General features: G+C 37.3%; 1 protein-coding gene across 2 annotated transcripts in view; it reads left to right on the top strand.

Annotated features, from left to right (window-relative positions):
* Positions 1-14957, top strand: part of LOC143207101 (serine/threonine-protein kinase PLK1) — a 47274-nt gene that overhangs the window by 22169 nt on the left and 10148 nt on the right. For both annotated transcript variants that reach the window (XM_076420187.1, XM_076420188.1), the window contains exons 2-4: positions 7138-7242; positions 10777-10893; positions 14157-14371. In XM_076420187.1, the coding sequence (XP_076276302.1) occupies positions 7138-7242; positions 10777-10893; positions 14157-14371 (437 nt within the window). The remainder of the gene's footprint in view (positions 1-7137; positions 7243-10776; positions 10894-14156; positions 14372-14957) is intronic.

Raw genomic sequence — 14957 nt, forward strand, 5'->3', positions numbered from 1 at the left:
GAAATTGTTTAAAACAAATAGAGGAGATTCTTATAAATGGTTGCGGTGGTTGATAGGATTTAATGCAGAATTTGTGATCCACGTTACGTAAAGGAAGGGAGTACCGCGATTCGTTAACCTTGTTCGATTTCTGGGGCGACAAGTTGTCACACGAAGCCATTTTGGCTTCACGTGTCCGCTTAGGAAATCCCGTTTCTGTCGGAGGTGCAAAAATTTTAAATGCTGATCACCGTTCATGTGCACCGGCCACAACGAGAAAATTCTCGCGACCGGTTTCTCTGGTATGCGTGAACCGCCGATTGCAAAGATTCAATTCCAAAGAAAACATTCCATATACATACAGGCCATTCACTTTTTTTTTTCTAGTCGACGCTGCGCTGTCGCGTGTTTCCCATTATTCGATTACACTTTGTTGCTCAGGTGTGTCGCGAATTGTAAACTGCGTAAGTTGGTCCACGGTTCGTACAGTCACTCACAAAAGTTGTTTTATACTGTTGCGTTTATATGTATATTGTACAGGTTGTCCCAAAAATGTTGTACCTCCTTGAAAGGAACGATTCCTGAGGTAATTCGAAGTAGCTTTTTTCTTTGCGAAAATGTGCTCTGTGATTTTGTTTTCGAGTTATGGGGGTATACTCCTTTTTCCGGGATTGCAATTGTGCGGGATTCGCGTTCTCATTTCTCGATAATACAAACACGGGGTTTTCAGTAGACAAAAACGCTAGATAAAAGATCGACCTAGGGCGCTATCTCCCTCAAAAGTCCTGTTTTTTCGTTTACGAGGCTTAATTTGCATTGTTCGGCCGCGTATTTTCATAGCTATTAGTATTATCGAGAAATGCGAATGCATTCGTCTACCGTCTTATTAACGAAAAACATGAACCAATCAGAGCGCGGTTACAACGGACGAATTGTGGTTCGACTCACCGATCTGATTGGTCCGTCTAGTTCGTTAATAACTCTTTAAGAAAGCCGCGGGGACTATTTTCGCAAAGGAAAAGATCACTTGAAATGACCTGCAGAATGACCCCTCTCAAGAAAGTATCTCTGTATGTAGTATCTCTCTGTACGTATAGAAGAAAATTGAACGAATACGATAACAATGATTTTTGTAGTTCTTACAAATGATTGCTGCTTTAGAAAGTGGCAAGCTCCTAAGAAAGTCGCCCGTGTGTATAATCTGTGTCCAACAAACGAAGAGAAGCAGAAGCAAACACTTTGATTAACCTATTAATCACGAACGGAGAAACTGTAAAAGGAGGAAAAGTGATGGAAAAATAGCAGTGGAGGTGAAAATGAGGTCAAGGTAAATGAAAGGCGAAGAACGTGCAAAATTAGAGCGATTCCCGTGTGACACGTTGAACGGAGTCGCTGTTAAAGTTTCGCACGCTCCTTATTCAGTGATAAATAGAGACAGTTTTGGCCGTCTGTCAAATTGAATATGTAAATTTAGATGCGTCTGCTGCACGTGGAAAAAGCTGTCTGCGAGCTTGCTTGAAAATAAGGGGGCAGTGATATCGGTGAGTGGCAATCAATGAATTTGTTGCATGTCGAACTTACAACACGTGCTCTCTATAGCCATGTCGCTTACCATGAATCATGCCTGTTACTTTTGCAACTACGCGACCGTATCGATCGAAATAAAAGAGGATCGAGCGGACGATTAAAAATCGCGTAGCATTACTTTCTCCATGAGATAACTTCTCGAAACAGATAACAAAATTTCTGAAAAATAACGACTACAAGCATAGACTTGAATGAAGCTTACTCAAACTAATTAAATAAAAATTGAACATTTTAGTCTGGTTTTAAGACTCTTTTCCGAATTTTCTGTTTCTTTTAAAATCCTATCAGAATTTGCGATAAAGATGCTATGAGAATTTACGGGTTTGTAAACACGTTCGAGACGGATACACCATGAAGCATTTACGTGCGTGCATGATTTATTAACGGCAATAATGGTTTCATTCACAAAGTGAAATTACAAATATAGAACAGCTATTTCAAAACAGTCGAACACACTTCATCCTCTTTTGCAATACCGTGTTATAACTCTGCTTCCGTAATACACACAGTTTAAACAGCATTGTCATTCATGGTAATACGAATATCGACGACACACGATTTCCTTCGCCAGAGATTTACAATTTTTATGAAGTATTTCTCCGGAGAAGAGACATTAAGGTAGAACTTGTTCGACGAAGACGAATCGGCAAGCCTTTTGAAAACACAAACAGTGCATCCGTTTCCTCGCAGCTGTTGCACGTGTTGTTGGAATCGTGCAGCCACTTATTTTAAAATCCGTGTCGGTCCATTTCGCTAAACGGAAACGGAGGTACAATGACTCTTCTTCATCGGGAGGCTTATTTAATAGGACGGCGACGAGGATCGAAACACGCGTACAGAATGCGTTTAGGTGGTGCCGCTGCCAGGCGGTTTCTAAAAATACACGTGTCGTGTTTTACGGGGCACAATTACTCTAAACTGTATGGGTGGTCTAGTATTTATGGTGAATTATTCTGGAGACATTCTTTGCGACGTTTAACGCTGAGGAGAGAGTAACATGGTCGCCGTGATATTACGAGACTCTTCAGCCGTAGAAATACTAGAACAAGGAAAAGCTTTCATCGAATATGTTCAATTTTTATGAAAACTAATTTGCGGATTGAAATTCACCTCCGGGAATCAAAAGCAATCTTGTAGATTTTGGCGAGAAAACGCCGAAAATCCAAGTTTTAATGTTAGGAAGCCACTGGTTCAAAAGTTATGCGTGTTTAAAGTTCTAAAGGCCGTCGCCATGTTGGTACTTGATTTTGTTAATTTTTGAGTACTTAATTTACCATAAAAAGTAACTTAAAATAAATTTATTATAAGAATTTGTTTTAGTTTCTAAAAAATTAATTTAAACTTGAAATTTCCCCCAATTCAAAGATTAAATCAATTTCATTATAAAATTATATACGCGCATAACTTTTCAACCAGTGAATACTAACACTAAATCTTGGATTTTCGGCATGTTCTCGAATTACTAATTACATGTTTTAGAATTACGTCTAAAAAAGTTAAAAATTTTTGGTCCCGTAAGATGAAGTTCAGCCATTTATTGATATTTCACGTAACACAGTTAAAATCTTTTTGTGAATAGAAAAATATCAAATCGGAGAAGGGCGTTCCTAGATAAATGTCTTTTTCGTTCAACTATTTTGTGTCTGTGTAACCTATTGCAGTAGGTGAATTATTGACCATATACGGTATACGACTCACGTTTCCTCGGTGAAGTTTCACAAACTTCACATAGTTCCCGGTGGCCTATACTTGTTTTACAGCCTGTATGGACCAGGGACATCTCCGGAGCGTTGAAAATTCATTTCGGCCCGGGCACCAGCCTGCGTCGCGCTTTGACGTCGCTAAATAAAAAATTCACGTCGTCGGGACGATCCATTTTCTGGCCGTGAGCAAGGACCAAACATACGTCAGCGGCTATGTTTCGAGAGCAATTTAAATCGCGTGACGACCGCGGCTAGACGCTGCAGGAATTTCCCGTTCCGCTGATTCTCACATTTCTCTTCATCTTTCTCTCTTCGTCAGCACGTGATTTTTCTCCCTGTGTACACTGCCGTGCAAAAGTTTCGGGACACCATGCTTTTGCAAAACAAAACTTGAAAATTAAACATTTCTTCCGACCTAGAATAATTCCATCGTATATCATTTTTTCATTTTATGGATATGAAATTGATGTAATGTAATACTTAGACTGCGGATCTTTATGCAAAATACAAAAGGTTAGTATTGATCGCAGGACACAGGAGCCAAATAAAAATTGTATTCTTCTTTTAATCATCCTAGTAAGCTGAAAATAATATATACATTGATGTTCTTAAATATTTTTAACATGTCCGCTGCTTTGAATTCTACGTGGCCATTTTTGTCATGAATGCATAAAATCCGCAGTCTAGTAATATTATACCTCATACAATACTGAAATTGTGTAGTAATTGATTAGTAGACACACAGAGCGGATCTTTATGCTTATCAAAATTTACCAAAAATACTATAATAGAATATAAAATTCGATAGAATTTAGTGAGATTTTTATTTGTTTTGAACCTACAAAGGGGTTGTTCCCATTAAAAATAGAATTTTATTTTATGCCACTTTTTCTTAAAATTTGTCTATGAAAATTGAAAATTGCATAAACATCCACAGTCTATTGATCAGATACCAACACATTTAATAATGTAAACAATGTTGTGAATAATGGTACAGCAATTTTCAGTGGTGACTGAGTTACCTTGCTATGTTTAGGAGTCTATAAGTAAGAGTTAGACTGCTATAAGGGATAATAAAGAAAAAAAAGATCAATTCCAAATTATATGAACACGAATTAACGACTAAATTTTGGTAAAATTATTAAACACAACAAAAAACCAATTTCATTCGATATTTCACTCTGAATGTGAATTTTCATGAGAACTTACATTTTAATCGGAATGTTTAAACGAGCCTCGTCAAATCGTCAGCGTATAAATAATAAAACAGAACGAAAAAGGGAATGAAAGTTTAATCCATTGGATTTGTAAAATGTGCAGTAGAGAATACGGTAGCGTGCGCGCGTCCGTGAACGTTAAAAATTTCATTTGGTCCCCGCGGGTGCCGTAATCGCCTAACCGAACGGATAATACTGTACCTTCGATCACGTGACGTCACAGCCGCGACAGGCGAAGTTTTCGTAATGTCGAGGGATATTTTCGAACGAGTTATTCTGGCGATCGGCCCAGTAAATGCACGCACCCCCTTTTTAACCGGGGAGAACACCGACGCGACGCTGTCGCCGCTTGTATTTACGAGCGATCGTATGACGAACTTCATTATTACACGCGTCTCTGTTTTTATCTGTCGCTTCGCCGTCGTCTAACGAGATTTCTGGGACGTGCGTGATCAACGTAATCTTCGCGATCCCGAAATTTTCATTGTCTCGCGTTCCTTGCCGTTCGCCGTTGCTCGTGCACAAAAGCGTTTTTACACGCGTTCGGACTCGAAAAGAGGACGAACCTGCTGCAACAGTTTCGTTTTCCCTTCGACAAACACTAGGAGCATTGCTGCAAAAGAATTTTTCATGGCCAGTCCCTCGTTTCTTCGAATCCCTCCCGAGACGGATGAAAACGAACTCGACATTTTACGAACGTGATGACAGGAATCCTGTTAACTTAAACTCTGCGTACAGGGGTGTAACCACACCGCGGACTAATAAAAACTTCAAAAATTCTCTTAGAAATGCTATCTGTTTCATATTTCACAAAAAATTGATTATTTTTATTTATACAGAATTTGTATACAGGTTGAGTCACCTAAGACAAGCCATCTGAATAACTTCTACATTTTTTGAGATAGGAAGAAATGCTTCAGACAAAAGCTGTTTGGTTTCTAGGGCCCATTACGTGGTTTACATCACTTTTCTCAAGTGGAGGTGCTTAGGAGACTAGAAGGTCAACTTAGTTTTTTAAATAGAACCACATATTTCTGAACTCCTACGATTGTAAACCTTCTCGAGACAATTTCAACGATATAGTCATCCAAGGTCATTCAAGGTCGTAATGTATAAAATTGATGAAAAACAGAAATTTATTGTAAATTCTTATCAAATGGAATATTCTCATCACAGTTTCAAGTTACAGAAATTGCAAAGTTTGTTTACGTTTACATTCACTCAGGGGTAGTCTTCGGTTGAGAAGTCATGGCACTTGATTTCGATGACGGGAAGTCAGGAATGGACGTGCTCGAGTTGAAGCGAGATTGTCTCGTCAAATAGCAAACATAAAGCGCTATCGCAACAAAAACATAATAAGAAAGACTTAGTATACGAATAAACATTTGCATACATAGTTCCTTTCTTCTATTGAAATTCGAAAGCGAGGCGAGCGCTTGTTATGCTCGCGCAATTTGTTTGACCAGAGGAGTTTCCGCGCGAAAGAAGCGTGATTTGCAAAACTCCTCAAGTGGCACAGCGTCGTGGAAACTGTTTTTACTTTCATTGCCAGCAAATCTACCGTGGCGAAGTAATAAACGATAATTGAAAGATGTTCCTGAAGAACGAAAGCAAGCGTCCCCGAGAGGAAGGAAACCTTTCACTCCGGCAACGCCAAACGGATGCTGTTGGAGAAACTGTAGAATCTAGTTTGGGATTCTCGTTTTGAAGACCATCATTTTTATCTCCCTTTATCTTATTTTATGTATGCAGTTACTGACTTTCCACATACATACCTCGGGCGACTCGTTCCGAGAGATTATTGATCGTGCGAAGTGTTTCAAATTTTTTAGCGAAACTGTGTCAGTAGATTCTGCAGAGAAAAGTGAAATATGTAGTGTGATGAATAAGGAATTGAATGTTTTATTAGTCGATAAGGAATTAGTTAATAAGTAGACAGCGGATTTTATGCATTTATGACGAAAATGAGTAGGTGTAATTTAAGACATTATTTATTCAACCTATTAAACATATTAATATTGCATAAAGACCAGCTGTTTATTAATAAGTAGACAGCGGATTTTTATGCAGAATAAAAATTTTCTACTCGCATTGCAACAATCTGGAGTGCAATAGAAATTTATTTTTTCTCTTAATATGTTTAATACGTTGAAAATAATATAACAGTATATTTAAATTCTACTAATTTGATTGCAATTCTAAATTACACCTTCTCATTTTTGTTATAAATGCATAAAATCCAATGTTCATTAATAAGGAACTGAATATTATATTAGTTTCCTGATAATAATTTCTGATGTCGAATGAAATTGAGAACCATATGCAACACTACAATTATGCAATGAAAAATCCGCTTCTAAATACTGATCTACTATTAGATTAGTTCACACGCCACTGTTAAAGAGAAATCTATTACATCCATGACTTATCAAGTTCAGAATAAAATGCAAACTTCGTCAATATATGCATATGTAGATTTTATCTCACAATAATTGAAATGCATACTGAGTTGCTGAAGAATTGCGATATATTCATATATTATAATTAATTTATGTAATTATGTTTAATGGACTGTTGCTACACGTTGATTGCTTTCGGAATAATTAAATTCAATCTAATGTTATCGAGGACTGCTCCATTTCTGTTTGCAGGGCGGCTTTGCGAGAGTTTATCTGATGACTGACGTCAGCAATGGAAATCAATATGCTTGCAAAATTATTCCCAAAAATCGAATGCAGAAGATTCACATGCAGAAGGTTTGTACAAGTTCATTTAATAATAGTTTAACAATAGTTTTTCCACGTGGACTGTCCAGTGGCGTCGCCACAGTGGAGTATTTGGCCGAAAAATCGGAGAAAAATATGGGCTTATGGTCATAAAAACGTAGGTCGTTGGATTCCTCTTGACGTCAGCTACAACATTATGAAATCAAAAGTGTATATTGTACAGGGTGTCTCAAAATTAGGTCCGGAGCCGAAAATGGGAGGTTCCTGAGATCATTTCAAGCGACATTTTCCTTTGAAAAAATGTCGTCCGCGGCTTCGTTAACGAGTTATTAACGAAAAACACGGACCAATCAGAGCGCGAGCTAGACGCGTGCAGCCCGGCGCGCCGGCAGCCGAGTGTCGGTGGCACGCCGCGATGTCGTAACGAACAAAAGTTTCTCGATGATGTGAATCCTCACCAATTTCGATAAGCTTTGGATATGTTGTCAATACCATGATTCTGAACAACATTTCCCTTCACAGTTTCTGTCGATCGGCTTTAGTTTACGACATTATTGTAAAAATTTGTAATTGTAAATCGATCGATGTACTATTTCATATCCGATTTCGATAATCTTTGGATATGTTGTCAATACCATAATTCTGAACAACATTTCCCTTTACACTTTCTGTCGATCGGCTTTAGTTTACGATATTATTGTAAAAATTTGTAATTGTAAATCGATCGATGTATTATTTCCTATCCGATTTCGATAATTTTTGGATATGTTGTCAATACCATGATTCTGAACAACATTTCCCTTTACAGTTTCTGCCGATCGGCTTTAGTTTACGATATTATTGTAAAAATTTGTAATTGTAAATCAATCGATGTACTATTTCCTGTCCGATTTCGATAAGCTTTGGATATGTTGTCAAGACCATGATTCTGAACAACATTTACCTTGACGGTTTTTGTCGATCGGCTTTAGTTTACGATATTATTGTAAAAATTTGTAATTGTAAATCGATCGATGTACATACTATCTCCTCGCCGATGTCGATGAGCTTCATTTCAAAGGAAAAAGATATTTAAAACATCGAATTTATAACATATTTCAAAGTCATCGAAATCGGTGAGGACCCACATCATCGGCAACTTTACCCGAACGATAGAAGAAGCACAAACTTATTGAATCAAAAACTCACTTATTCAGCCGTAAATCCATTTGACTACCACATACAACCACCACACTTTTACATAATTGTTGAACTCGTAGCATACTTTTATAACTCGTATCGATATCGAACGAAATTACTTACTCCGACGCGGAAAGAGTTCGATGCTCTTCGCGATGCCGCGCGAAACTGTGCTCTCCCAGCGTACAATGTATTCGATGAAGGCGTCGTTTAAAACAAATGAAATCGTTCCCAAGGAGATATTGATTTTTCGAGAATCATATGATTCTCGAAAACACCGATTCGAAGATTATGTAAAAGTGTGGTGGTTGTATGTGGTAGTCAAATGGATTTACGGCTGAATAAGTGAGTTTTTAATTCAATAAGTTTGTGCTTCTTCTATCGTTCGGGTAAAGTTGCCGATGATGTGGGTCCTCACCGATTTCGATGACTTTGAAATATGTTATAAATTCGATGTTTTAAATATCTTTTTCCTTTGAAATGAAGCTCATCGACATCGGCGAGGAAATATGTAGTATGTACATCGATCGATTTACAATTACAAATTTTTACAATAATATCGTAAACTAAAGCCGATCGACAGAAACTGTAAAGGGAAATGTTGTTCAGAATCATGGTCTTGACAACATATCCAAAGCTTATCGAAATCGGACAGGAAATAGTACATCGATTGATTTACAATTACAAATTTTTACAATAATATCGTAAACTAAAGCCGATCGGCAGAAACTGTAAAGGGAAATGTCGTTCAGAATCATGGTATTGACAACATATCCAAAGCTTATCGAAATCGGATAGGAAATAGTACATCGATCGATTTACAATTACAAATTTTTACAATAATATCGTAAACTAAAGCCAATCGACAGAAACTGTAAAGGGAAATGTTGTTCAGAATCATGGTATTGACAACATATCCAAAGATTATCGAAATCGGATAGGAAATAGTACATCGATCGATTTACAATTACAAATTTTTACAATAATATCGTAAACTAAAGCCAATCGACAGAAACTGTAAAGGGAAATGTTGTTCAGAATCATGGTATTGACAACATATCCAAAGATTATCGAAATCGGATAGGAAATAGTACATCGATCGATTTACAATTACAAATTTTTACAATAATGTCGTAAACTAAAGCCGATCGACAGAAACTGTGAAGGGAAATGTTGTTCAGAATCATGGTATTGACAACATATCCAAAGCTTATCGAAATTGGTGAGGATTCACATCATCGAGAAACTTTTGTTCGTTACGACATCGCGGCGTGCCACCGACACTCGGCTGCCGGCGCGCCGGGCTGCACGCGTCTAGCTCGCGCTCTGATTGGTCCGTGTTTTTCGTTAATAACTCGTTAACGAAGCCGCGGACGACATTTTTTCAAAGGAAAATGTCGCTTGAAATGATCTCAGGAACCTCCCATTTTCGGCTCCGGACCTAATTTTGAGACACCCTGTATATTAATACTTAAAAAATCAAAGTGATTTTTATATTTTGTTTAAAAAAATTTTTGTATATAGAAATTTGTACATGTTTAAATGCTGTTCAAGTTTTATTCGGAACATTTTTTTCCTCAGTTTATCCGAAACCCTTGAAAAATCGCGGTAATAGAGTAATAGAGCCCGTCTACGGGGCAAGTCCGTTAATTGGTTATTTTTATTATAATATGAACGAAATTTCTCTAGCTTGTATTTATTGATGTAGTATATGTACGTTTACATTAAATAAACCGTTTTTATTGTATTTTTAAAAATTTATTGAGAAAAACACTAAGATGATCTAGCCCGTAAATATTACTATTTTGTAGCAGGCTTGATAATAATTCTTTTCTTGCCCCGTAGCACTTGAAATAAGGTTAGAAAGCATTTTTAAACTTTGTTTTCATATCACTGTATCCCCTTTCATATTTCAGCATGAAAGTACTTGTGTGCTTAAAAATGAACAACTATAAGACTAAACAATATAATTTAATGCGATAAGAAGAATTTTATAGCAGGCTTGTTAATCATTCTTTTCTTGCCCCGTAGCACTTGAAACAAGGTTCAAAAGCAGTTTCAACTCTCAGGGACGGACTTGCCCCATTTTCGGGGTAAGTGCGTCCTAGTTGACACTTTGTACAATATCCTATCAAAATGATAATTTTCAAGCAAAATTAGAATCTTACATAGTACTAATTCATACCAAGAATACCAAGAACGTTAAGTTTTTACATACCAGACTGAAAATACATCAGTTTAAAGTCCAACTTCGCAAAAACTAGGGCGGACTTACCCCACTGCACCTTACGCAAAAATTTAGAAATCGACTTTTTTCGGTTTTCCGGCCAAATACGCTACTGTGCGCCGGTAACGGAAACAATAATAATGATCTATTGGTTACAGATCGCCCGCGAGATCATGATCCACAAAGAGCTGAATCACGTGAACGTTGTCCAGATGTATCACTACTTCGAGGATAATCTGAACGTGTACATGCTTCTGGAAGCCTGTCCTCGAAAGGTATCGTATGTCCCATGCCTAACCTGCCCGTGCGCGCAGTTTCCTACGGTACATTCTCTCTGTATACGCTCGCAAGAATTTCCCAACCGTCTCCTTTCGTGTCGGGGCCCCGGGATCCCCGTTGTATTCGAAGAATGAGAGAAGTTCGCGTACCTGTTAGATAAAAGCTCCTCGCTCTTCCCCGCGGAAACATAGTCAGAGAGATCAGCCGCAGCTAACTCAAAGGCCCGTAGCCATACGCTTAAACCCAGGGACTGCGTCAGTATTTACGGTCCATTTAAAGAAACGGAATTGCTCCGTCGCTCGCTTCTTTACAGCCAACACGAATTTATACGTTCGTCCTGGAATAGATATGCTTTACAAGAGAACCTTTGAAACCGTTCTTCGGTGGTCCGACAATGATGGACCTTTCACCCTCGCACAGAATCTTTGAAGACGAGCACCGCCGGGACCGGGTCGATTGTGACCCGCGCGGACGTCTATTTTAGTTGAGAAAAATCTTCCCTCGCACGAAACCCATTCTACTCCAAGATATTTCAACCTGTGTTCGAAAGAGTTGTACAAGCTTTTGGTAGAACCGCAGAACTTTCTTGAGAAACGTCCGTATATTATATTGGGTTGACAAGAAAGTAATTTCGGTATTTTAAGGCGGAATAGACCCCAATTTTTTTTTATTCAAGCAATGTACTTTAATGTATAAGATATTACCCATTTCGTTCGATAATTTTTGTCAAAAAGAATAAATAAGAAAATATTTTATTGATTACAGTTCATCAGTTGAATAAGAAAAAAAAAATTGGGTTTCTCTTCACCTTAAAATACCAAAATTACTTTCTTGCCAACCCAATAACTAGACTGCGGATGTTTATGGAATTCTCAATTTTTGTAGAGAAATTGTAAGAAAGTGGTACCAAATAGAATCCTATTTTCATTGATAACCACTTTTGTAGGTGCACAATAAATAAAAATCGTACCAAATTCTGTCGACTTTGATACTGCGGCATGGTTTGAAAATTTTTACAAATCATAAATGCATAAAGATCTGCAGTCTAATTGTAACATTCAGTGAAAATATATTTCTTAAAAGATTTTTCTCACACGTTCTGTGACCAGCTCGATCCTCAGACTTAACCCCATCTCCTCTGTGGAGTACTTGAAAATATTGCTTATCAAGATGAACCGACTATGTACATCGAAAACTGTAGATAGTAGATTACTGCAGTTTCGAATAAAGCTGTAGACGATAAAAACGCGCACGTGACTCAGCTATGCAAAGCCTGCAAAATGGATGCAAGTAGTTAACACTTTGCACGTATTCTCTAATGTAAGAAAATTGATTTTACTACCACATCGAGCCTTGAATGGTCTTTGATGATGGCTTTGTACGCTGCTCAAAAATAGATACCTCATTAGATAATTTATTATTTCGTTCGTAATCGTATACTCCAAAGGAATCCATCAAATCGGAGTAAACGTGAAAATTTCCTGATAAAATGAATTGACGAAGAATTTTTGGGAGGAAATTTCAAGAAGCTAGTACAACGGTGTGTGGAAAAATAATACATCTGCCATACTGATAGTAATCTTCAATAATTTATTGCTTCGTTCGTAATCGTATACTTCAAAGGAGTCCATCAAATTGGAATACACGTGAAAATTTCCTAATAAAATGAATTGACGAAGAATTTTTGGGAGGAAATTTCAAGAAGCTAGTACAACGGTGTGTGGAAAAATAATACATCTGGCATACTGATAGTAGACTTCAATGATAGAATTTGTTTACTTCCTTAATTTTAGTTTTATTGCAATCTGAAAAGATCACTCGTGTTTATAATATTGTTAGAGGAGAATCGTCGCTGTACGAAATCACGGTATTCCTCTGCGGTCAGAAAAGGGAACGAGCACTTGCACTCTCCATAGCTGATCTGTCCACTTGTTTGTACCGTTAGGATGCACTGGAACGACAACTAATCGCTCGATTATTAACCGCTTCTCAAATCATTAACTATACCGGTGTACATATTCGCTTCGTCGCGTGGTAAACCAACAAGAAAATTGCTAGATGGCTTCCAACTACGATGTCGATACTGGAAATTAACTATTACATCGCGCATCTTTATATTATATCAAATTTCCTTCGTATAATTTGTGAAGACTAGCCTTAAACAGCTGAACAAGTCAACCATCTGCGGACGAGAATATTTTAACCCTTTGCACTCGGAGCTATTTTAACTCGAAAATTTCTTCCGACCTAGAATATTTCCATTCTCAATGATTTTTTTCATTTGGTGGATACACGAAATTGATATAGATAGTACCGCATACAATACTGAAATATTTAACAATTTATTAGTAGACAGCGGATCTTTATGCAAAATAAATATTTTCTACCTAAATTGCAACAAACTGGAGTGAAATGGAAATTGATTTTCTTTTTTAATATGTTCGATAGGTTGAATATAATAAAACAGTATTTTTAGATACAGGTAATCCTCCTTTAACACGGTAGATAGGTTCATTTAATGTAACCTTAATAATGATGTTATTTAATGTAACCGCTATAACATCGGAATACTGTTATAAATCAGTCAATTATAATTTATTTATTTATTTTCACGTAAAGGCACTATCGTTCATTATTTCTTCCCGTCATTATTTTAAGGTAATTTAGTTTTTAAATATGTGAAACAAAAATCATGTTATCCAGTGCTGTAGAAGTAGCTGAAGAAGTTAGAGCGAAACAGTGTTATAGGATGCCGTGTTGTAGGAAGGCTATCTGTACTTCTAATGCGTTAACTGTTTCAAATTGCACTTGCTCATTTTTGTCATAAACCCATAAAATCCGTCGTCTATTAATTAGATATCAATATATCTAATAGTGTAAACAATATTTTAAATAATGATACAGCAATTTTTGGTTGCGCCTCAGAGTCACCACCGGAGTGCTAAGGGTTAAAACACTAATTGTACGAACAGTTCTCTGAAAAAACTAAATAATGTATTAAACTCTAAAATACAGGAGAAAATATCAAAATAATGCAAAATAACAATTTTCGAAGCCAGCTGTAAGAAAACGGAAGTTAAATAAAACTGTAGATCTTCCCTTGATCAGTCCAATAGATTGTGAATAACATAAAAATATCCTTCAATCACGTCATGTCTTTCATCTCCCCATTTTTTCCAGCGATAAATTAAATATTTCTTCGCGACAGCGTAGAATGTAGATTGTCAAAATAGTAAACTCTGTCATTTTTGTTTGGCAGAGCTTGATGCACGTGCTGAAGTACCGTGGCAAAGTCACGGAGCCGGAAGCACGGTACTATATGAAACAAATGGTAACAGGGGTCGCGTATATTCACTCTCAGAAAGTTGTCCATCGAGATTTGAAGCCAGGCAACATGTTCCTATCTGATCATATGATCGTCAAGATCGGGGACTTCGGACTGGCAACCAGACCTGACGGACAACGCAGACGTGTGTAAGTTATCTCTCTATTTCCGTCCGTACAGTAGAAAATCTTGGGACCAAATTTGTAGTCCCAAGAAAACCTTTTGATCTTTCGTTTACTTAGGACTTAGAGGGTTGCGCACACCTAGAACCGATAAACTGAATGTCTACTTTTCTATGTTGAAAAAGATATTTTATCGAGTATACTAAATCCTTGAGCACACATTTCAACTGTGATTCCTAAAATTTACGACCGAATCCGTTAACGACAGACTGAAAAAGTTGTGTTTCAATTTCTCCGCTGATTGCTCCGGTAAAAAGAAAGATCTGAGAGAAGGGTTCTACTCGAAGTTAAGGGGGTAGACTCGTTTTAAAGATGGGGTTTTTGAGTAGTCAAAAGCGCTAGACAAAAGATTAACCTAGGCTGCAATCACCCTTGAAAGTTCTATTTTTACATTTACGAAGCCTAATTTGCATTATTCGGCAGAATAACCGTTATTTTTGGTCCCTGATAAAAATAGCTACATGCGCAGCTTTATGCTTCCAATTAACGCAAATTACGTCTCGTAAACGTAAAAATAGGACTTTTGAGGGCGATTGCGTTCTAGATTGATCTG

This window comes from Lasioglossum baleicum, chromosome 3 (genome assembly GCF_051020765.1).
Source record: "Lasioglossum baleicum chromosome 3, iyLasBale1, whole genome shotgun sequence".
NCBI classification, from domain to species: domain Eukaryota; kingdom Metazoa; phylum Arthropoda; class Insecta; order Hymenoptera; family Halictidae; genus Lasioglossum; species Lasioglossum baleicum.